Source organism: Hypanus sabinus, chromosome 7, assembly GCF_030144855.1.
Source record: "Hypanus sabinus isolate sHypSab1 chromosome 7, sHypSab1.hap1, whole genome shotgun sequence".
Classification (NCBI taxonomy): domain Eukaryota; kingdom Metazoa; phylum Chordata; class Chondrichthyes; order Myliobatiformes; family Dasyatidae; genus Hypanus; species Hypanus sabinus.
Window position 1 is genome coordinate 76,034,799 of NC_082712.1, and position 25,341 is coordinate 76,060,139.

The 25,341-nt window shown below is 42.0% G+C and overlaps 1 protein-coding gene across 3 annotated transcripts in view; it reads right to left on the reverse strand.

Moving 5' to 3' along the window:
* The window catches only part of LOC132396875 (coiled-coil domain-containing protein 171-like), a 449,415-nt gene that overhangs the window by 132,796 nt on the left and 291,278 nt on the right, over nt 1-25,341 (reverse strand). For all 3 annotated transcript variants that reach the window (XM_059974899.1, XM_059974901.1, XM_059974900.1), the window contains exons 21-22: nt 19,578-19,723; nt 16,261-16,315 (exon numbers count right to left, since the gene is read on the reverse strand). In XM_059974899.1, coding sequence (XP_059830882.1) covers nt 16,261-16,315; nt 19,578-19,723 — 201 coding nt within the window. The remainder of the gene's footprint in view (nt 1-16,260; nt 16,316-19,577; nt 19,724-25,341) is intronic.

Sequence of the window (25,341 nt, forward strand, 5' to 3'; positions counted from 1 at the left end):
TGCACACCCTCATCAGTTCGGATCGGCAACAACATCTGCTCCACAATCTCCATTAACATAGGTGCACTACAAGGCTGTATGCTTAGTTCCCTGCTCTCCTTGTTTTACACTTATGATTGTGTGGCTAAGCACAGCTCCAATATCATATTCAGATTTGCTGACGACACCATTGTTGTAGGCCCCTGTGTTCTATGTTTAATTGCGAAGAAGTTGCTGAATCAATTCAAACTACATTGGAAGGATATTTCTAGGTCTGTTGTTTCAAAGTCACACCTTAAAAGATGTGACAACAGACTGCATATTCAGACCAGTTCCATATTCTCTAAAGCATCATTGTTTTCTCATTCCTTAAAGTAGCATTCTTGTGAAAACTGACTGAAATGAGGAGTTGTTCCAAAGGCAAACAAAAATGGTATGTGGACACTAAAAAGAACTCACACTCTGTCAAACTATTGATGGCACATTCTTAACAGAATCAAACAGTTTCATAATATTACGCATCTCCAATTAAATGTAGACAAAGCTAGTCAGTGGTACTTGGCCAACAACATGCGCAATAAAGGACTCTATCTTTGAGATCTAAGTCTTCGTCTAAAATTCTCCACAACAGGCCAGACAAAATTTTGCACGGCATGGATCACTGCTTGTGGAATCAATTAGCAAAGAAGAAAAGCTCTTCTAATTTTTGAGAATGTATTCATGACATTACATAAGTAGAATGTTAAGTTAAAGTGAAACAAATGCACCTTTTTCAAGTGTAACTTTGTTCAAATGTTGATAATAATAGTCTATAACTGGTGAAGTAAAAATACAGACCAATGCTAATAAGCCAAATACTGAAAATATTGCAGAATCAAGATTATTCCTGGGGATGCTGCAGTCACACTCTTGATTCTTTCTAAATATTGCAAGGGTGCTCAAACCACTATATATCTTTTGTTGAAAGGAATGTGAAATAGATGCAAGGAAGTGCACATAATAAGTGCAAGAAAAGCTTATTAAGTGAAGCTCACCTTGACCACGACAATACTATGTATGAGTCAAAGTTAACATGAGGAAATCTGCAGATGCTGGAAGTTCAAGCAACACACACTAGTTGCTGGTGGAACACAGCAGGTCAGGCAGCATCTATAGGGAGAAGCACTGTCGACATTTCGGGCCGAGACCATTCGTCAGGACTAACTGAAAGGAAAGGTAGTAAGAGATTTGAAAGTAGGAGGGGGAGGGGGAAATGCGAAATAATAGGGGAAAACCGGAGGGGTGGGGTGAAGCTCAGAGCCAGAAAGGTGATTGACAAAAGGGATACAGAGCTAAAGAAGGGAAAGGATCATGGGACAGGAGGCCTAGGGAGAAAGAAAGGGGGAGGGGAGCACCAGAGGGAGATGGAGAACAGGCAGAGTGATGAGCAGGAAGAGAGGAAAAAAAAAAGGAGGGGGGAAAAAGCTAAATATATCAGGGATGGGGTAAGAAGGGGAGGAGGGGCATTAACAGAAGTTAGAGAAGTCAATGTTCATGCCATCAGGTTGGAGGCTACCCAGCCAGTATATAAGGTGTTGTTCCTCCAACCTGAGTGTGGCTTCATCTTGACAGTACAAGAGGCCATGGATAGACATATTAGAATGGGAATGGGACATGGAATTAAAATGTGTGGCCACTGGGAGATCCTGCTTGCTCTGGCAGACAGAGCGTAGGTGTTCAGCGAAACGGTCTCCCGGTCTGCGTCTGGTCTCACCAATATATAAAAGGCCACACCAGGAGCACCTGACGCAGTGTACCACATCAGCCGACTCACAGGTGAAGTGTCGCCTCACCTGGAAGGACTGTCTGGGGCCCTGAATGGTGGTGAGGGTGGAAGTGTAAGGGCATGTGCAGCACTTGTTCTGCTTGCAAGGATAAGTGCCAGGAGGGAGATCGGTGGGAAGGGATGGAGGGGGATGAATGGACAAGGGAGTCGTGTAAGGAGCATTATACCAGAGGAGGCCATGCAAGTAGAATCAGGAGTTTGGATAGAGGAATGGTTGCATGGGTAAAGGCCTGAAGACGATATCAGGAAATGACATCTGGATAGGGTTGTGCTGCTTATGATCTGCGTGACAGGATCTGGCCTCTGCATCAATGGGATTGCTGAGTTAGGACAGTCAGTGACTCAAGAGTATAATTTTATCCTGTAGGGAGTTGAGGTGATGTGGAGATAATGTCCCAAGAGACCAGAGATCAGTGGGTAGAACCATGGGTTGAGGGTTTAGAGCTGGAGAAGATTGGTACAGTATTATCATATAGTGAAGGAGGAGCCTAAAGGAAAATGGGTAAATCAATCAATAGCCTTCTCTGTTGAGAAGCCTCCTATAAAATACAGAGACAGTTCATTAATAGCTGTTTGTTAATGATGAGGCCAGTACCTGAAAATAGATGATGAAGAATAACAGAACCACATTTATGCACTTCTCTTGCCAATATGGCAGTGTCACAAGGAATGACATTTTTATGTACAGTTTAAACACGATTCTATCTAGAAGCCATCAAAATCGAGATCCAAATGGATAAAAATATTGACTTCCATGTTTTTTTGCTGACAAGAAGTCAGAATTCCATGTATGAATTTGAAAGTTGAAACAAATTCAGATACTAACCATCTTCTGCACTTATTGTGCCTCACATGAAACACATGAAGCAGCTCTATACAACATCATTTCTGCCTTAGGGCTCTCAGGAGATGGTAACTAACATCATGTGGAATAATCTCATCTATTTAATATAATATGGAGCAAAGACAAGAAACGAGAGAGAAGGCAAAGATACAAAGTGGCTGCTGAACTTTCTTTTCAGAGCAAAAGATGTCTTTGTGTCTTTCAAAATTATATACGCAGGCTGATTTGTATCATTGAAATATCAATTGGCATTCAGGATGACTTAGTAAATTGGATTAGAAATTGACTTTATGCGAGTCACTGATTTCTAAACTGACGTTGGGTGAGACTAGAACTAGAACTGGAGGTCATGGGTTAAGAGTAAATGTAAAATATTTAAGAGGAACAAATGATTAAGGATTTTAAAAAAGTGAACATTGCCTAAGGTTCTTGTCTGCAGAGTGGGTGATTGCAGAGTGATGCAGACAGTTCCTTGTGGAGCTTATGTGCTGGTATTAAGAAGTGAGCAGAGCCTGTCAGACTTGTCTGCAGAGTAGGAGGTCACAGAGAGTGCTGTAGATAGTTCCTTGTGGAGTTTACACACCAGTTTTAAAATGTGAGTGGTGCCAGTCAGGATTAGTCTGAGGAGCAGAAACCACAGAGATCGTTGGAGACAGTTCCTTGTGGAGGCTGTGCACCAATTTAAAAAGTAAGCAGTGGTGTCAGGACTTGTCTGAAGAGCAGGAGATCACTTCGGTTATTAATAACAAATGAAAAGAATTCAGTTTTAAATGGAGCAACCATTGTGTGACTGGGCCAGTGTTAGAGTGGTCAGGCTTCAGTGAGAACAGGCAGAGGCTAAAGGTGCTTAGTCTTTTAGAGTAATTTACTTGGCTTTAGAACTTAAGCTTGAGAGTTAGAGCCAAAGGCATAACAAGTTTTGGCAGGATTGTAGTTAAGGCAGTCAAATGCTCCTCCTGTATGATTTAGGATTGCAGGGTACTTCCACAGTCACCCTGATGACTACATTTGCAGGACGTGTGCACAACTTCAGTTCCTGACTGACAAGGTCAAAGACCTGGAGCTGGATGTATTCAGGACCACCCAGGAGGCTGAAAACCTCACAGATGCAACTTCTACTGAAGTGGTCACACCCTGAGCGCAGGCTTCAGACAGTAGATGGGTGAACAGCAGGAGAGTTTAGGGGAGTAAGCATCAGTTCAGGATTCCCCTGTGGCCATTCCCCTCAGCAACAAATATACCCTTTGGATGCTGCTGGTGGGGGGGAGGGGAGTTGACCTATCAGGGTGCAGCAGCAGCAGCCAGGCTAGTGGCACTTCGGCTCAGCAGGTAAGAGTTATATCAGGTAGAGTATTAGTGATAGGAGGCTTGATAGTTCGGGAGATAGAAAGGAGATTCTGTGGCCACAAAGGAGAAGCCAGGATGATGTGTCACCTCCCAGGTGTTAGGGTCCAAGATGTCTCAGATTGGCTGCAGAATATTCTCAAGAGAGAGGGTGAGCAGCTAGAGATTGTGGTGCACATTGGCACCAATGACATAGAAAGAAAGGGGGCAGAGGTTCTGTGCAGTAAGTATAGGGAGCTAGGGAAACGGCTAAAGATCAACATCCCCAAGCTAGTAACCTCTGAATTGGTTCCAATACCACGTGCTAGACAGGGCAGGAATAGGGTGATGGTACAGATGAGTAGCTGAGGAAGCGGCACATTTCAGAGTTTCAGATTTCCAGTTCATTGGGATCTCTTCAGGGAAGGTGTGACCTGTGTGACAGGTTATACCTCAACCCAAGTGGGACCAAAATCCTTGTGGGCAGGTTTGCTAGAGCTCTTAGGGAGAGTTTAAACTAAATTGGCAGGGGAATGGGAATCAGAATACCAGTTGAGAGAGTGAACGGATGGGGTGGAAGGTCAGTGCCAGTAGAAACAGTCAAGAGCAAACTAAGAGGCACAATGGGATGGATCGTTTGAAGTATATATATTTTAATGCTGGGAGTACTATTGGTAAAGGTGATGAATTCAGAACATGGATTGTACATAGAACTATCATATTGTGGCCATTACAGTGACTTGATTGAGAGAGGTAAAAAAAGTGGGGGAGTTACACTAGTAATCAGGGACAATATCACAGCTGCACTCAGTGGGGACACAAAGGAGGACTTGTCCATTGAGTCTATATGGGTAGAACTCAATAATAGTGAAGGTGCAATCACTATGATAGGATTCTACTACAGACACCCCAATATCCCCCGGGACCTTTAGGAACAGATACGAAGGCAGTTTCAGGAAAGGTGTAAAAAGGTTGCTGTTATGCGGGACGTCAATTTCCCTGATAATAAATTGGGACCTTCTTAGTGTAAGAAGTTTAGAAGGGGCAGAATTTGTTAGGTGCATCCACGAGGGTTTTTTAAATCACTGTGTAGATAGCCCAACAAGAGGGGAGGGTCTGCATTGGACTGGTATTGGGTAATGAGTCTGGCCAGTTGACTGACCTTCCAGAGGGTAAGCACTTAGGGACCACACATCTAAAGTTTAAAAATAGCTACAGGTAAGGATAAGTATGGACCTAGAGGGAGAGTATTACATTTCAGCAGCACAAACTGAGAGTGCATTGGGCAGGAACTAGGGAGACCTAATGGGGAACAGCTGTTAATGGGCAAGTCCACATCTGACATGTGGAAGATGCTTAAGGACCAAAAGCACAGAGTACAGGATAGGCATGTTCCAGGAAGAAGAAAGGACAAGGATGGCAAGGTAACAGAACTTTGGATGTCGAAAGATGATAGAACATAGAATAGTACAGCGCATTACAGGCCTTTCAGCCTACAATGTTGTGTCGACCCTCAAACCTGCCTCCCATATAACCCCCATCTTAAAATCCTCCATATTCCTGTCTAGTAGTCTCTTAAACTTCACTAGTGTATCCACCTCCACCACTGACTCAGGCAGTGCATTCCATGCACCAACCACTCTCTGAGTGAAAAACCTTCCTCTAATATCCCCCTTGAACTTCCCACCCCTTATCTTAAAGCCATGTCCTCTTGTACTGAGCAGTGGTGCCCTAGGGAAGGGGTGCTGGCTGTCCACTCTGTCTATTCCTCTTAATATCTTGTACACCTCTATCATGTCTCCTCTCATCCTCCTTCTCTCCAAAGAGTAAAGCCCTAGCTCCCTTAATCTCTGATCATAATCCATACACTCTAAACCAGGCAGCATCCTGGTAAATCTCCCCTGTACCCTTTCCAATGCATGATGAACTAGATAATATGAAAAAGAAAAAGAATGTAAAGCTAGAATTTAACAGAGAACTTGGGTCTTATAAAGAAGCTAGAAAAGAACTCAAAAAGGGAATTAATAAAGCCAGGAGGGGACATGACAAATCCTTAGCAAGTAGGATTAAAGAGAATCCCAAGGCATTCTATACATACATCAAGAGCAAGAGGATAACTAGGGGGAGGGTATAACCATGCAAGGATAAAGGGGAGAACATTTGTTTGCACGTGGAGGGTGTGATTGAGGTCCATATGAGTGACTTTGAAGCAGTATTTACCAAGTAGAAGGATGTGAAGGACAGGAGGATCAGTGCTGAGCATGTTTTAAAGTAAAGCAGGAGGTAGTGTTGGGTCTCTTAAAGAACATTAAGGTAGATAAGTTCCCAGGGCCTGATGGGATATACCCCAGGATACTGACAGAGGTAAAAGAAGAGATTGCTGGGGTATTGACCAATATCTTCATGTCCTCTTTAGCCACAGGCAAGGTCCCAGAGGACTGCTGAGTAACAAATGTTATTACATTATGCAAGAAGGGAACAAGGGATAATCCTGGAAACAATTGATTGGTGAGTCTCACATCACTGGAGAAAATTCTTAGGGATGGTATTTAACAGCATTTGAAAAACCATGGCCTAATTAGAGAAAGCCAAGATGGCTTTATGCAGGGGAAGTCGTATCTTACTAATTTGATTGAGTTTTTTGTCAGGGTGACGAGGGTGATTAATGAAGGTAGAGCTGTGGATGTTGTCTATGTGGATTACTAAGGTACTTAGCAAGGTCCCTCATGAGAGGCTCATCCAGAAGATTAAGATGCATGGGATCCATGGTGAATTGGTCATTTGGATTCAGAACTGGCCTGCCCATAGAAGACAGAAGGTGGGCGGTGAAGGGACTTATTCATTCTAGCTGGAGGTCTCTGATTAATGGTGTTCTTCGGGGACCTGTACTGGGATCTCTGCTGTTTGTGATGTAGGTGGGTAGTTTAATAAATTTGCAGATGATAAGAAAATTGGTCATACTGTGGATAGGCAAAAAAATACAATGGGATTTAGATCGGTTGCAGATATGTGTGGAGAAACCTAAGAGCTTAACCCAGCCACAAGTGATGTGCTCCACCTTGGTAGGTTAAGTGTAAAGAGACAGTACAACGTTAAGGGCAAGATCTTTAACAGTGTTGGTAAGCAGAGGCATCTTGGAGGCTAAGTTCATTGCTCCCTGAAAATGGCTACACATGTTGATATGGTGGCTAAGAAGGCATACTGCATGCTTGCCTTTACTAGTTGAGGCATTGAGTTCAAAAGTCAGGAAGTTATGCTGTAACTTTATAAAACTCTCGATAGGCTGCATCTGGTCGGAAAGATGTTGAGATGGTGCAGATAAGGTTTATCAGGATTTTGCATGGATTAGAGGGCATGTACTAGTATGAGAAATTGTTTTCTCTGGAATGGCAGAAGATGAGAGGTTTATAAGATTATGAGAGACATGGATAGAATAGATAGACAGTATCCTTTTCACCAGAGTGCATGTATTTAAGGCAAGAGGAGGTCATTTCAAAAGTGATGTGAGGGGCAAGATTTTGACACAAAGAGTGGTGGCTGCCTGGGGTGGTGGTAGAGGCAGAAACAATAGGGACTTTTAAGAGCTGTTTAGATAGGCATAGAATATAGGGAAAATGGAAGGATATGGACATTCTGTAGGCAGAAAAGTTTAGTTTAATTAGCCATTTGATTACTAATTTAATTGGTTCAGCACAGCAATTTCCCCTGGTTTAGCAAATATTTTAAGAAATTCATTTTCAAATGAATAACCTTTTGCAATCAAAACCCATGAGGTACTCACCATAGCAAACTGATCATCACTCCTGCTTCCTGGAGAGATGCTGAATCTGCTCTGCAAGCTGTGTACAATACCAAGCCACCTCAATGGTGTCCACTTTAACTTACACTCAATATTATGAATTCAATAATCATAGAATAAATGAATGAAAACATCTCCCTGAAGCATCAGCTCACTCTAACAGAAGCTTACGTTCTAAAAATGTGTTTGACAATCGCAGACCTATGGATAAGAAATCCTACAATTATTCAATTATTTGTATTCCACCATGTAAAAGTACTCCACTTTTGAAAAAACCAATGCCTCTTCCAATAGCAAGTTCCCATAATTGTCATTCATTTCATTCAAGTTCAACCATACGTCGTACTGTTAATTCATTTAAAGTAGTACTACAAACACTAGCAACAAACTGTAATTTATTACTTGTAACATATCTAAACTTTATACAAAGATTGATAAACAATGCCCCTAAATTTCCGTGGTGTTTCCTTTGATGTATCGATAGCATTTTCCAGCAACACACACAAATGCTGGAGGAATTCAACAAGTCAAGCAGCATCTATAGATGGTCATAAATAGTCAGCGGCTTGAGCTGACACCCTTCATCAGGGCTGGAATGGAATGGGACTGAAACCGGAAAAGGAACATGGGGAAGGGAAGGGAATATAAACTGGCAGATTACAGGTGAGACAAGGAGAAGGGGGTGTTATGCACTAACAGCAATAGATATGAAATTGAGTCAGGTTTTTATATATATAAACAACAAAATTTATTAACCTCTACTCAAAAACATTGAAAAGTAAACAAATGACTAACTTAAACTGAAGTTAACAGTGTTATGCGTCTATAGTTATCAAACAGTCGAACTTAGAGACAACACGAGTGAATATGCAGATGTTGTAAATAAATAAAAACACAAAACGCTGGCAGAACTCAGCAGGCCAGACAGCATCAATGGGAGGAGGTGGTGATGACTTTTCGGGCCGAAACCCTTCATCAGGAGTGAAGTAACATGGGATGGTCGAGGGGGGATAAGAAGTGGGAGGAGGGATGAAGTAGAGAGCTGGGAAGTGATAGGCTGAAGGGAAATGGGCTAGGGGGAAGGTGGAGAATTATGGGAAATAAAAGAGAAAGTAAGGTAGGGCTGGGGGAGATTATAGTGAGGGGGAAAAAAGAGAGAGAAAGAGAACCAGACTAAAATTATAGACAGGGATGGGGTAAGGGGGGGGGGACAGGGGTATCAACGGAGGTCAGTGAATTGAATGTTCATGCCGGCAGGTAGGAGGCTACCTAGGCGGGAGATAAAGTATTGCTCCATCAACCTGCGTGTGGCCTCATCTTGACGGTAGAGGAGGCCATGGACAGACATATCGGAGTGGGAGTGGTCTGTGGAATTGATGTGTGTGGCCACAGGGAGATCCCGCCACTGCTGGAGGACTGAGCACCGGTGTTCGGTGAAACAGTCTCCCAGTCTGCGGCGGGTCTCCCCAATGTATAAATGGCCACATCGGGAGCACCGGATACAGTATATCACCCCAGCTGACTCGCAGGTGAAGTGGTGCCTCACCTGAAAGGACTGTCTGGGGCCTAGGATAGTGGTGAGAGAAGAAGTGTTGGGGCAGGAGTGGCACTTCTTCTGTTTGCAGGGATAAGTGCCGGGAGGGAGGTCGATGGGGAGGGATGGGGGGGATGAATGGACAAGGGAGTCGCGTAGGAAGCGATCCCTGTGGAAAGCCGAGAGTGGGGGGGAGGGGAAGATGTGTCTGGTGGTGGGATCCCGTAGGAGGTGGCGGAAGTTACGGAAGATTATACGTTGGATCTGTAGGCTGGTAGGGTGATAGGTGAGGACTAGGGGGACTCTATCCCTGGTGGGCTGGCAGGGGGATGGGGTGAGGGCAGAGGTGCATGAAATGTGGGAGACACGATGGAGGGCAGAGTTGATAGTGGACGAAGGGAAACCCCTTTCTTTAAAAAAGGAAGACATCTCCTTTGTCCTAGAATGAATGGCCTCATCCTGAGAGCAGATGCGGTGGAGGCGGAGGAATTGAGAGAAAGGGATAGCATTTTTGCAGGAGACAGGGTGGGAGGAGGAATAGTCTAGGTAGCTGTGAGAGTCTGTAGGTTTGTAGTAGACATTGGTGGATAGGCTGTCTCCAGAGATAGAAGCAGAAAGATCTAGAAAGGGGAGGGAGTAGTCAGAAATAGACCAGGTGAATTTGAGGGCTGGGTGAAAGTTGGAGGCGAAGTTAATGAAGTCGACGAGCTCAGCATGTGTGCAGAAAGAAGCGCCAATGCAGTTGTCGATATAACGTAAGAAAAGAGGAGGACAGATACCGGTGTAGGCTTGGAGATTTAGAGACAATTCTTAACAGATCTTACTCAAGCACAGTCTTAAAGTGATAGTTTAATAAGTCCAGTTGATTCATAAGTAAGTGAGAGGAGAGACTTCCCGAACCAGCGATGAGCAATTCTTGAAGAAAGGAGGAAACTGTAGATGCAAATCCCAGTCGTAAATGCCTTTTCTGAAGAGATCACGAAGAAGAAGATTTCTCAAAGTAACTGACCTTTCACCGGAGGTGGTCACCACACAACACCTGAGACCATGCAGAGGTTAACCAAAAGTGTGTGCCACAACCCACGGCAATCACTTCAAGATGCACAGAACACCATTGATTTCTACCCAATTCTTTGGGTTCGTATGAAGCCGGTAATTCTTCACTCTCTTTCTCCTTCTACGATTACATAACCACTGACTGTGACTCCCCAACAAAACAACCTATGCAACAAACTACAGTCTCCCCTTTTATACCAGCTGGAACATGACAGTGGACCATGCAAGAAAGGGAAGAAGGAGAGGAACCAGAGGAGGTGATGGGCAACTGAAGAGAAGAGATGGGTTGAGAGGATAACTAAAATAGAGAATGGAAACGAGAGTGAGGAAGGAGTGAGAAATTACTGAAAGACAGAGAAATTGACGTTCATGCCATCAAGATGGAGGTTCCCAGACAGATTATGACTCCAACCTGAGTTTGGCCTCATTAAAGCATGAGAGGCCATGGACAGACAAGTAGGAATTGGAAGTTGAATTGAAATGGCTAGCCAAAATTTTCCAGTGTGTTATTTATGCCCATTGGCTCATTAAAAACTCAAGACTATTAATTTACCTCATAAATACCTCATAAATGCAATGGCCATCTCTTTTAGTGGCACTTTCAAAACAATTTTGACCAGTAGCCAATCTGGACATGGGAAGTTTAAGAGGAGGGGAACTTCAATCAGGTCCATTGCCCTATAAAAGGCAGCAGTGGGTTGCTACAGTGAAAAAGAACTTTGACCAGCGATCAATCGGTGTTTGGAATTGATTAGCAAGAGAAAATTAAAGGAGAGCAGGGGCAAGCGCAACAGCCATCGTCTGAGTAGACAGAGTCAGAGTAGTGATCCTGGGACTTTAGCTCTTCAAGGCTTCAGAGAAGAGAAGCTTCAGTCAGAGTAAGCAAAGGAAAAAAAAAAGCTCAAGGTTAAGATCATTTTCTTTGCCCTCTTCTGCTCAGCTAGGGCAGTAGAAATGCCAGGCAGGATAGTTGAATGCTTCTCTTGCAGGATGTGGGAAGTCAGGGAGAGCTCTGGTATCCCTGACGACTATAACTGCGAGAAGTGCATCCAGCTGCAGTTCCAGCAATTTGCATTAGGGAGCTGGAATTGGAACTGATGAACTCCAGATCATTCGGGAGGCTGAAGGGGTGATAGATAGGACATATATAGAGGTAGTTACACCCAAGGTGCAGGCATGACACAAGAAATTGGGTTAAAGTAAGGAAGGGGAAAGGGGTGAAGGAGCCAGTGCAGAGTACCCCTGTGGCTATCCCCTTCAACAACAGGACTATCACTTTGGACACTGTTGGGGGTTGGGGGTGGGAAGGGGTGACCTAATAGAGGAAAGTTCCAGTGATTGGGTCTTTTCAACTGAATCTGGCTCTGTGACTCAGAAGTGAATCAGGGAGGAGAGGCATACTCTGGTTATAGGGGATTCGTTAGTTAAGGGAATAGACGGGAGGGTCAGTGGGCGAGAACTAGATTGCCAGATGGTATTTTGCCTCCTGGGAGCCAGGGTCCAGGATATCTTGGATCAAGAACTCAATATTCTTAAGCGGGAGGATGAACAGCCAGAGTTCATGGTCCATGTAGGTAGCAATGACATGGGTAGGACAAGTAACGAGGTTCTGCATAGGGAGTTCAGGGAGTTAGGTGCTAATTTAAAGGTCAAGATCTCCAGGGTTGTGATCTCAAGACTGTAACCAGTGCCACCTGCTAGAGAGGCCAGAACTAGGAAGATTATACAGTTTTATCTGTGGGTAGGGAGTTGGTGTAGGAGGGAGGGCATAAGAATTTTGGATCATTGGGCTCTCTTCCAGGAAAGGTTGGACCTGTACAGAAGGGACAGTTTGCGCCAGACTGGAGGGGATCTAATATCCTAGAGGGAAAGTTTGTTAATGCTACACAGTGGGGTTTAAATTAGAGGTGCAGGGGAATGGGAACCAGAGTACCAGAACAGTTAGTGACGAGGTTGTGGAGGCAGATATTAGTAAGACCTCTGACAAACTTAGGAATCAGAAGGCTGAGCATAGTGCAACAAGTGTTCTGAGCTGCAAACATTTCAATGCAAGAAGTATCACAGGAAAGGTGGATGACTATGCTGAAAATGAGGTAGCTGGTTTACAAACAGAGGCAATGTGTAGTGAGGAGAGCCTGTTGATAGGGCAAAATTGCAGTCAATAGGATGAGTTGCAACATAAAAGGAGAACAAAATTGAAAAGAGGGAATACAGGACTTAAGGTGTTGTATTTGAATGCAAGCAATCTATGAAATAAGGTAGGTAAACTTGTAGCACAGTTGTAGTTTGGCATGTATGATGCTGTTGGCATCACTGAATATTGCTGAAAGAAGATTATAGCTGGGAGATTAATGCCCACAGATACACATTGTATTGAAAGGACAGGCAGGAAGACAGAGGGGTTGGCATTGCTCTGAAGGTAAAAAATGAAATCAAATCATTAGAAAGAGGTGACATAGGGTCAGAAGGTGTTGTATCACTGTTGATAGAGCTAAGGAACTGCAAGAGTAAAAAGACCCTGACGGGAGTTGTATTCAAACCTCCAAATAAAAGTAAGGACATGGTCTACAAATTACAACAGGAGGTAGAAAATGCATGGCAAAAGGGCAATGTTACAGTAGTCATGGGGCATTTCAATATATAGGCAGATTAGGCAAATCAGTTTGGTGCTGGATTCCATGAGGAGAATTTCCAGAGCACCCACAGATGGCTTTTCAGAGCAGCTCGTGGTTGAGTCCTCTAGGAGATCAGCTATTCTGGATTAGGTGCTGTTCAATGAACCAGAACTGATTAGAGAGCTGAAGGTAAAAGAGCCACATAGGGGGCAGATTATCATAATATGATCACATGCTCCCTGAAATTTGAGGAGAAGCTAAAGTCAGATGTATCAATATTACAATGGAGTACAGGGAATTACAGACGAATGAGAGGATTTGGCCCGAATTGATTGGAAAAGAACACTGGCAGGGATGACGGCAGAACAGAAATGGTTGGAGTTTTTGGCAGCAAGTGGAAGATACAGGATATATATATATCACAAAGAGGAAGAACTATTCTAAAGGAAAGGTTACACAAACGTGGCTAGCAATATAAGTCAAAGCCAAAGAAAGGGCATAAAATAGAGGAAAAATTAGTTTCTTCAGATACATAAAATGTAAAAGAGGCGAGAGTGGATATCGGAACACCGGAAAATTATGTTGGAGACGTAGTATTGGGAGACACAAAATGGCGGAAGAACTGAATAAGTATTTTGCATCAGTCTTCACTGTGGAAAACACTAGCAGTATGGTGGAGCTCCAGGTGTAAGGGGGCATAAAATGTGTGAAGTTACCATTCCAAGAAAGAAGGTACTTGGGCAAATGGAAAGTCTGAAGGTAGATAAGACACCTGGACCAGATGGTGTACACCCCAAGGTTCTGAAAGAGGTGGCTGAAGAGATTGTGGAGGCATTAGTAATAATCTTTCAAGAATCATTAGATTCTGGAATGGTTCTCAAAGACTGGAAAATTACAAATGTCACTCCATTCTTCAAGAAGGGAGAGAGGCAGAAGAAAGGAAACTATAGGCCAGTTAGTCTGATCTCAATGGTGAGGAAGATGCTGGAGTTAATTTTTAATGATGAGATCCTCAGGGTATTTGGAGGCACATGATAAAATAGGTCATAGTCTGCATGGTTTCCTCAAGAGAAAATCTTGCCTGATAAATCTGTTGGAATTATTTGAAGAAATATCAAGCAGGATAGACAAAGGGGAATCGGTTGATTTTGAGTACTTGGATTTTCAGAAGGACCTAGACAAGGTGCCACATGAGGCTGCTGAACAGGCTACGAGCCCATGGTATTACAGGAAAGATTCTAGCATGGATAAAGCAGTGGCTGACTGGCAGGTGGCAAAGTCTGGGAATAAAGGGAGCCTTTTCTGGCTGGCTGCCGGAGATGAGTGGTGTTCCATACGGGTCTGTGTTGGGACTGATTCTAGTTATGTTATATGTCAATGATTTGGATGATGGGATTGATGGTTTTATTGCAATGTTTGTGGAAGACATGATGATAGGTGGATGGGACAGATACTTTTGAGGAAATAGAGAAGCTACAGAAAGATTTAGACAGATTAGGAGAATGGGCAAAGAAATGGCAGAGGGAATACAGTGTTGGGAGGTACATGGTCATGCACTTTGGAAGAAGAAATGAAAGGGTTGACTGTTTTTAAATGGTGAGAAACACAAAAAACTAAGGCACAAAGGGACTAACGGTTAATTTGCATATTGAGCCTGTGCTGAGAAAGGCAAATGCAATGTTAGTATTTATTTATAGAGGACTAGAATACAAAAGCAAGGATGTAATGTTAAGATTTTATAAAGCACTGTTGAGGCCTCACTTGGAGTATTGTAAGCAGTTTTGTCTCCTTACCTTAGAAAAGATATGCTCAAACTGAACAGGGTTCACAGGAGGCTTACAAAAATGATTCCAGGATTGAATAGCTTAGCATATGAAGAAGGTTTGATAGCTTTGGGATTGTATTTACTGTACTCCAGAAGAATGAGGGGTGACCTCATTGAAACCTATCAAATGATGAAAGGCCTTGATAGAGTGGATGTGGAGAAGATGTTTCCGATGGTGGAAGGGTCTAAGACCAGATGACGCAGCCTCAGAATACAAGGGCGTCCTTTTAGAACGGAAATGAGGAGGAATTTCTTTAGCCAGGGAGTGGTGAATCTGTGGGAGCTTTGCCACAGGCAGCTGTGGAGACCAAGTCTGTATTTATAGTTAAGACAAAGGTTGACAGTCTTGATTGCCAGGGCATGGAGGGATACAGAAACAGGCAGGAGATTGGGGCTGAGAGGAAAATTGGATCAAGCCATGAAGAAATGGCAGAGCAGATTCAATTGGTCAAATAGCCTAATTCTGCTCCTGTACCTTATGAAAAGGTCAAGGCTATAATAGGCATTAAAGACAAGCTCTTCAATCCATTTACATGGATATCATTTTGTCCTTTTTTTTCATAAACCTTCCAGCATTTGAGGGCCTGGCCAGCAATATTACATATCCCATATACCCACCTTCCCCTCAGCTAGTAATCCCCCACCCATCCACCTTCCTCTTCACCATCTGGTCTCACCATCACCTGCCAGCCTGAGGTACTCCCCTTCACCCCACATTCTTGCTTTGCCTTCTGCCTCCTTCCTTTCGATCCTGAGTGATAGCTCTTGGCCCAAAACATTGACTGATCATTTCCCTCCAGACATGCCACTTGAGCTGCTGAGTTCCTCCAGCATTTTGTGTGTTCTAAATCTGCAGAATCTCTTGTATCTAATATATCACATATTGAACTTCTCTCATATCTTTAACACAGCAGCAATATCAAATAATTCAGATTTTGCACAGACATTTACATCTCTACAGCAGGCTTAACCTAAATTCCACAGAGTACCCCTTATTGCACTGATGGGACATTTCCTTTCCAACACCGTTTACTCTTAGAGATATTCTGAGGCCAATTATTCTAAATTATAGGAAATTTCAGGAGGTTTATTTACATCCATGAGGAGCTGAGCCAAAATCATTTCCCCATGTATGTCTACAAGTGAGAAGGGAGCTTAATTTTAATTTTACCTGAGTTCAGAAAAAACAATAAGGACCAATGATGAGTGAATCACAAGTACATTAAAAAAAGATGGGCGGCTTTTTTTGAGAAAAGTCGAAGGTTGATCTTTAAACCATGAAGGTCAAAATACATATAAAACATATGTTTTAAAAATCTCAAGTAACATTCTGAAAAATAAGATTAATCTCATATTCTCAATATTTTTTATGAAACACTCTTTTCCCATATATCTGCGCCCATACAGTAATATATAATATTCACAAGGTCAACAATATTTTTGGAATGCATTCACAGTACCTGTTGAAAGGCAACATCCAAAGATCTCAGGTAATTAATCAAGTGTTCTCTGTCTCTGCATGGGGAAAGAAGCAGGTGGTATAAATATGAAGTGAAAAAATATTTTGTCTGAATAATAAAGAGTTCATAATACAGACATTTTAAAACTTCAATTCTCACTGCTTTTTTACAAATGCCAATTTTCTTTCAGATTTACTAAAAGGACTATATAAAAATAAAAAACCCAATATTTACAAGATGACAATTGCTCACATTATATCTATGAACCTAGTTACTCCTACTGTACTCATAATTTCACACTTAGCTTTGGGACCACATCAAATTGTCATTTTTAGAACATTTTGGAACGTGCAGTGTAGATTCAGAGAATATGGGATTTGATTTACTCCACTGAGGCCTGTCTTATGTAATAAAAAGTGTCTATCAACCATATGATTCAGGGTTTGGAATTTGTGAAGAAATTATCATTGAAGCAAGTGGATAATAGATCTTTTAGTGGGCTGAAAGATGCGCAAGTCCCAAGGACCAGTGTAAGTAAGGAAGGAAGGACATTGGCAAGGGCTTTAACAGAAATTACCAGAGCAATACATACAAAATGCTGAAGGAGCTCTGCAGGTCAGGTAGCATATATAGAAATGAATAAACAGTTGACATTTTGGGCCAAGAACCTTCTTCAGGACTGGAAAAGAAGGGGGAAAATGCCAAAATAAAAAAGTTGAGGGGGGAAGGAAGGAAGATAGCGTAAAGATGATAGTTGAATCTGGGTGGGTGGGGAAGGCAAAAGGCTGGAGAGGAAGAAATCTGATAGGAGAGGAGAGTGGACCATGGGCGAAAGGGAAGAAGGAGGGGCACCAGGAGAAAGTGATAGACAGGTGAGAAGAGGTAAGAGGCCAGAGTGGGGAATAGAAGAAGAGGGAAGGGGGAGGGATTTTTTTTACCGAATGGAGAAATCGAAGTTCATGCCATCATGTTGGAGGCTACACAAACAGAACATAAAGTATTGCTCATGACCTTGAGGGTGGCATCATTGTGACATGAGAGGAGGCCATAGCCCAACATGTCAGAACTGGAATGGGAATAGGAATTAAAATGGAAGTTTCATGTTTGGCAGATGGAGCAGAGGTACTCAACAAAGTGGTCCCCCACTTGATGGCTCTCACCAAAGTAGAGCAGAACGCATCGGGAGCACTGGACACTGAAGTGTTGCCTCACCTGGGAGGACTGTTTGGACCCTGAATAGAGGTGTTGAAGGTGGTGAATAGGCTGGTGTAGCACTTTGACCCCTTGCAAAGATAAATGCGAAGAGGGAGATTAGTGGGGAGGGATGAATGGACAAGGGAATCATACAGAGAACAATGCCTGTGGAAAACAGAGAGTGGGGAGGGGTAGGTAAAGATGTGTTTGGTTGCAGGATCACTTTGGAGATGGTAGAAATTGAAGAGAACGACTTGCTGGAGATGGTGACTTGTGGGGTGATAGATGAGGAAAAGTAGAACGTTACCCCGTTAAGGTGGTGGGAAGATGGGGTAAGCACAAATGTCGGGGAACTAAAGGAGATGTGGATGAGGACAGCACCAATGGCGGAGGAAGGGAAACCCGTTCTTTGAAGAAGGGGGACATTGCCGATGTCCTGGAAAGGAAAACCTCATCTTGGGAACAGATGTGGCAGAGATAAAGGAACTGAGAAAAGAGAATAGCATTTTTATAGGAGACAGGGTGGGAGGAGGTATAGTCAAGATAGCCACTGGAATCAGTAGGTTTATTACAGTTGTTGTTAGACAGCTTGTTTCCAAAAATACAGACAGAGAGATCGAGAAAGGAGAGGGAGATGTCAGAAATGGTCCAAATGAATTTAAGGGTAGAAGTTAGAGGCAAATTTTGATGAAATCGATGAGGTCAGCTTGGGTGCAAGAAGCAGCACCAATACAGTCATCAACGTAACCAAGGGGGAGTTGGAGAGCATTACTAGGGAAAGCTTAGAACATAGACTGTTCTATGTAACCAGTGAAAAGACAGGCATGTCTGGGGCCCATATAGGCCATAAGGAACACAGCACAGAAACAGGTCCTTTGGCCCATGACTACACCTTGAGTCTGGAGAAAGAGGGAGGAGCCAAAGGAGAAATTATTGAGGGCGAGGACCAGTTCTGCCAGATGGAGAAGGGCAGTGCTGGAGGGGAATGTTTTCTCTTTTGTTGAGAAAGAAGCAGAGATCTTTAAAGCTTTCATGATGGATGATAGAAGGGACTGGACACCCATGGTGAAAATGAGGCAAACAGGACCAGAGAATTGAAAGTTGTTGAGGACATCAAGAACATGTGAAGTGTGTGGATGTTAGTGGGAAGTGGCTGAACCAAAGGCAATAGAATGGAGTCGAGTTATGAGGACACAGTTCAGAGGTAGAAGAGGGTAAGAGTTTGGTGGCAGTGGATGGGAGTTCTCCAGGTTTGATGAGGTCAGTGATGGTATCAGAGACAACTCTCTGATGGTCCGGAGCGGGATCCTTTTCAAGGGGTAGGTAAGAAGAGGTGTCTGAGAGCTGCTGCCTGGCATCAGCAAGATTGAGATCAGTGTGCTACGCTATCACAGCACACATGCAAATTTCCAAATTTTCTGGAGAAGCTGCAAAGGTAATACACTAGGATATTGTAACATGAAGAGATGTTTTAGCTGGGTTTGTTTCCTTGTACTGAACACACTGGAAGAGGCAAGAACTCTCATCATATTGAAAAGGTATTTAGAGGAGTATTGGAAGCACCTCAGCACAGAAGACTCAGGCTGGTTGCTGAATAAAAGAATGGGTATAGTTAGGACTTGACAGCTGGTGATCTGAAGGGCCTACTTCAATGCTGCCCGACAGGCACTTTTAACAGGCACTGGAAGCCAGCCCCATTACTGGTGTAAATGGGGTAAGTTGATGAAAGAGATTGTGGGTGGATTTAAGACAACTGACCAAGTTGTGAGTCTAGAACTTGATTGTAAATGTTAAAAGAAGAGAATGAAAATCAACTGCTTTGTTTTTATTTAGCACACAACCAGAAATTATTACTGATGGTATATGAAAACATACCACTATCACTATCACTTTTTGCCTCAACAAATACATTTCTTTTACAAGGTTGTATTTTTTTGAAGTGTGCATTTTCAGAAATCCCTTTAGATGTGTGCATTAATGACATAACATTTCCTCAAAGGTAGATTCTGCCATTTGATTTTGAACTTTTCCTCAATTATTTTCTAATAAAACTCCTTCCTGAATAGAAGGAAGGAATTGATCTGAGCTCATTACAAGTCTGGCCCCTAAGGCCCCATGCTCACTTTGCAGCCTTGCACAAGGCGTTTTCTGCATCTTGGATACTCTCTTCAAGTTGGCGTTTATCTTGCTCCAGCTGTGAGAGATTTTTGTTTAGTTGACGCAAAGACTGGTCTTTTCTCCTCAGTTCCATTTTTGCTTCGGAGAGACTCTGAAACAAGCAGTAAAATATTTTACTGTTTGAAGTTTGTATGACTTCAGAATGTACATTGGCCAAAATACAGCAGTTTATTTCAACTATAAACTGGAACAGAAAGTGATCAATACTTAAAAGTCAGAGACTTGCGTAACAGGTCACAGAGCAGAATTAACTGCAGTGAAACACTAATTGGCACAGTTCTAAAATATATGCAAGTATATATATGGCGGACTTTGACACATGTGAAAGTGCCAGGACAGGTGAGAGAAATGTAAGTGAGGCATAAGCAAAGGCACTGGAACACAGAACCAGGAAGCTTGCTTACATTGAATCTGTTAGGCCACAAGTACAGAATTATATTCATTTCTGATTAGCACACTTGAGATGTCAGAGTCCTCTCCACATCCACTCTATCAAGACCTTTCACCATTCAATAGGTTTCAATGAGGTCTCCCCTTATCCTTATGAATTTTAGTCAATGCAGACCAAGAGCCATCAAATGCTCTTCATATGACAAGCCATTCAACCCTGAAATCATTTTCGTGAACTTCCTTTGAACCCGCTCCAGAATCGGCATATCTTTTCTAAGCTAAGGGGGCAAAACTGCTCACAATACTCCAAGTGAGGCCTCAGTAGTGTTCCATAAACTCTCAAAGTTACATCCTTGCTTGTATATTCTAGTCCTCTTGAAATAAATGTTAACATCACATTTGCCTTCCTCACCACAGACTCAACCTGCAAATTCAACTATAGGGAATCTTGCACAAAGACTCCCAAGTCCCTTTGTGCCTCAATGTTTTGTATTTTCTCATCATTTAGAAAAACAGTCAACCATTTCATTTCTTCTACCAAAAGTGCATGACCATACACTTCTCAACAGTGTATTCCATCTGCCATTTCTTTGCCCATTCTCCTAATCTAAGTCCTTCTATAACCTCTCTACTTCCTTAAAACTATCCACCGCTCAACCTATCTTCATATCATCTGCAAACTCTGTAACAAAGCCATCTAATCCAACAACCAAATCATTGACATATCACATAAGAAGGATTGGTCCCAACACATACCCCTGTGGAGCACCACTAATCATTTGCAGCCAGTCAGGAAAGGCTCCCTTTATTCCTACCCTTTGCCTCCTGCCCATTAACCACTGCTTTATCCACACTTGAATCTTTCCTGGAATACCATGGGCTCATAGCTTGTGAAGTAGCCTCATGGTTGGCACCTTGTCAAATGCCTTCTGAAAACCCAAGTACACGACATCTACTGATTCTCCTTTGTCTATCCTGCTAGTTATTCCTTCAAAGAATTCCAACAGATTTGTCAGGCAAGAGTTTCCCTTGAGGAATCCAAGCTGACTACTGCCTATTTTATCAGGTGAGTCCAAGTAACCCGAAACCACCTCAATAACAATTGACTCCAACATCTTCCCAAACAATGAGATCAGACTAGTGGGTCTATAGTCCCTTTCTTCTGCCTCTCTCCCTTCTTGAAAAGTCATTACTAATGCCTCCACAATCTCTTCAGCCACCTCTTTCAGAACCCTAGGGTGTACACCATCTGGTCCAAGTGACTCATCTACATTCAGACCTTACAGTTTCCCAAGAACCTTCTCTCTGGTAATGGGATTTTTTTTAAACAATGGAATAACATTAGCTAATCTCCGGCACCTAACCCATGGCCAAGGATATTTTAAGTATCTCTGCTAGGGTCCCTGCAATTTTTGTACAAGTGTCCCACAGGGGACAACTTGTCATGCTTTGGGGATTTATACACTCGAATTTGCCTTAAGATACCAAGTATCTCCTTCTCTGTCATCCACATACAGTTGATAAACTCACTGCTGTTTGGCCTCACTTCTATGGAATCTGTGTCCTCCTGAATAAATACAAACGCAAAAACAAAATTGATTTAAGAGCTTCTCCTTCTCTTTCAGCTTCATACATAGATGACCATACTGATCTGCAAGAGGACAAATTTTGTCCCTTGCCAGCCTTTTGCTCTTAATATATCCTTAGAGGCCCTTGGAATTCTCCTTTTAGCTTCTTTTAGCCGTCCTGATTACCTCTTAAGTGTTCTCTTGCATTTCTTATACTCAAGTACCTCATTTGTTCCTGCCTGCCTATACCTGCTATGTATCTCCCTCTTAACTAGGGTCTCAATATCTCTTGAAAACCAAGGTTTCCTTTTTATTCTATCAGGAACATACAAATTATGTACTCTCAAAATTTCATTTTTGAAGGCCTACCACTGATCAAACAAGGAAACAACCTGTCCCAGGCTACACTTGCCACATCTCAACTCAAGGACCAGACTTATCCTTCTCCATAACTATCTCAAAACTAATGAAATTATGATCACTAGATCCGGTGTGATCTCTTGCACATACATACTTTCATCACCTGCCCTGTTTCATTCCTTAATAAGAGATCCAGTATCTCATTCTCTCTAGTTGGGACTTTGAAACACTGATTAGTGGAAACTTCCCTGAACACATTTAATAAACTCTATCCCATCCAGCCTTTTCACAATATGGGAATCCCAGTAAGTATGTGGAAAGTTACAATCACCTACTATGACAACCTTATTTACCCTACAACAGTCTGTGATTTCTCTATAAATTTGCTCCAATAATCACAGTTTATTGGGTAGCCTGCAATTCCATTAGCATGGTCATATTCCACAGTTCCACCCATACAGCCTCAGAAGACAAGCTCTCCAGTTTCTCCTGTTTCAGCACTGTTGTGACATTTTCCCTGACTAGTAATACAACTCCTCCTCCTTTAATCCCTTTCTCTATCATGTCTAAAACAGCTGAACCCTAGTACAGTGAGCTGCCAGTCCTGCTGTAGGGTAATGTAATGGGTCACATTTGAGCCACACTATTCATAATAGAAACTGTTCTACATAATTCAGACACTGTCATTAAGTTGTTGTGTTCACTTTATGACGTGTCTGATGCAATGATGTCAGTGTTTGTCAGCTGCTTTTCTTTTGTTTGTAATGGAAGTAAAGGGCTGTGGCTTTTTTTTAAGAACATAAAATAATTCTTGTATGTTTCATTTGCAAAATCCTACATTGGTGATCCTGACAATCTCTGACATTCTGGAGTTACACAACCAGATGTTGACCAATGCAATTGCACAGGCGGAAGCCCAGTTCATGTTGAGAGAAATCACCTCGGACAATGCCAAATTTTACTATGTCATAGCATTGTTAGGTAGTTCCACTGAAGCCAGAGTGGTGAGTCTACTAGAAGATCCGCCTGCACACGATAAATATGTCACTCTGAAAACTCACCTGTTACAAACGTTTGGACTGAGTGCCCCGAAGTGTTGCTCTCCCTGCCTGGCCTGGGTGACGCTAGACTTCAGAACTAATGGGTCACATGCTATCTCTCCTTAGCAAACAACATCCTTTTTTTTAATATATAGAACAACTCTTTTTGCAACAAATGCCCGATCAAGTTCACACAGTCCTTGCTAACACACCCTAGAAGGATTATAGAGAGCTTGCTAAAATAGCCAATAGTCTGCAGTCAGCCAGGCAGAGATGCATCATTCCTCCTCCCTTTCCTGTCTCAGTAAGTCCTTTCAGCAGAGCCTCCAACAGATTCATGTCCATGGTTCTGAACCAGCAATGTTTTTACCATGCGCATTTAGGTACGAACACCAAGAAGTGCAGACCACCAGGCAGCTTCGAAAGTACCAGTACATTGGGACACCGGAGGTCCATGAACACCATGGGTCCCAGCTGCCAGGGTTGTCTATTGCTCATTATGGACACCCTTTCAGGATGATGCTTCCGGTGTGTCATGGGCACTCAAGTGAGTACGCTGCCATCATCACCCATTGATTATATGGCAATGGACCCTCACTGGTGGGAACTGGACTTATGGGACACAACACGTGACCTCTACTTCAGCTGATGACGCTACACATGGGACTTTGTCTTGGTTAAAGGCATTAGCCCTCTGCTCGCCACAGATTTCCTGCGCACCAAAGGACTGTTAGTGGGTCTTAAGAACAGCTGGCTTTGTTGATAACTGGTTCACTTTTTAATCGAAAAATGGTTCTAGTTAATATTTATGCTCCATTGACTGCCCTGAATTTTTTAAACGTTTATTTACTTCCCTTCCTAATCTAAATGAATATATGTTGATAATGGGTGGAGATTTCAATTGTTGTTTGAATCCTTTGATGGATAGATCTAAACCTATTCGAATTCTTCCGAATAGATCAGCCTTACTTATTAATTCTTTTATGGTTGATTCGGGAATTACTGAAATATGGCGGTTTTTGAACCCTAAAGGTAAAGAATTTTTGTTTTTTTCACATGTATATCACAGTTATTCTAGAATTGATTATTTCCTTATTGATCATCGTTTATTAACAGATGTTATTGATTGTAAATATGATTCTATTGCTATTTCGGATCATGCACCTTTGAAGTTATCTATCAAGATTTCAGACTTTTCCAATAATACTAGATCTTGGAGACTTAACGCTACTTTGCTTCAAGATCCAGAATTCATCACCTACATAAAACAGCAAATTGACTTGTTTTTCTCAACAAACTATACTGAAGAGATTGACAGAGGAATACTTTGGGACTCTTTTAAGGCTTTTATCCGTGGACAAATTATCTCATATTCCGTTGGTAAAAGAAAACAAAGATATTTAGATATTGCTTTATTAGTGGATAAAATTAAAGAAATTGATAAGATTTATTCCGTGACTCCTACCAAAGAACTTTATAAGAAGAGAGTTGAGCTTCAAATGGAGCATAGCTTATTATTATCTTCTTCAATTGAGAATCAATTAATTAGGACCAGGGCTCAATTTTATATCCATAGTGATTGAACTGGTAAATTGTTAGCTAACCAATTAAAAGCTATCTCGACTAAGCGACAAATTATTAAAATTCGTAAACAAGACGGCAATCTGACTACTGATCATAAAGAAATCAATAACACTTTTCAAGATTTTTATAAATCTTCATATCAATCAGAATTTGATGGCGATCTGTCCATGATGGATAACTTTTTTAACAATTTGAATATTCCCAAACTGACAGATGAAGATCGTAGCTTGTTTGATGCTCCTATCTCTTTGGCCGAAATAGGAGAGGCTATCTCATCAATGAATTCAGGGAAAGCTCCTGGTCCTGATGGTTATATTATATAATTTTTTAAAACTTTTTCTTCTTTGCTTTCCCCTTGGTTATGTGAAATTTTTAATGATGCATTTGTTAAGAAGAGATTACCTCAGTCTTTTTATGAAGCTACTATCTCTCTAATTCTTAAAAAAGATAAGGATCCCACTTTATGTGCATCTTATCGCCCTATATCACTATTAAATGTAGACTCTAAGATTCTTACAAAAATTTTAGCTATTAGGTTAGAAAAGGTACTATCACAGATTATTTCAGGAGACCAAACTGGTTTTATTAGGAATCGGTATTCCTTTTTTAATATTAGAAAATTGATTAATATAATTTATACTTCATCACCCACAATTCCAGAATGTGTTATTTCATTAGATGCTGAAAAAGCTTTTGATAGAGTTGAATGGGTATACTTATTTAACGCTTTGAGATATTTTAATTTTAGTCCTAATTTTATATCATGG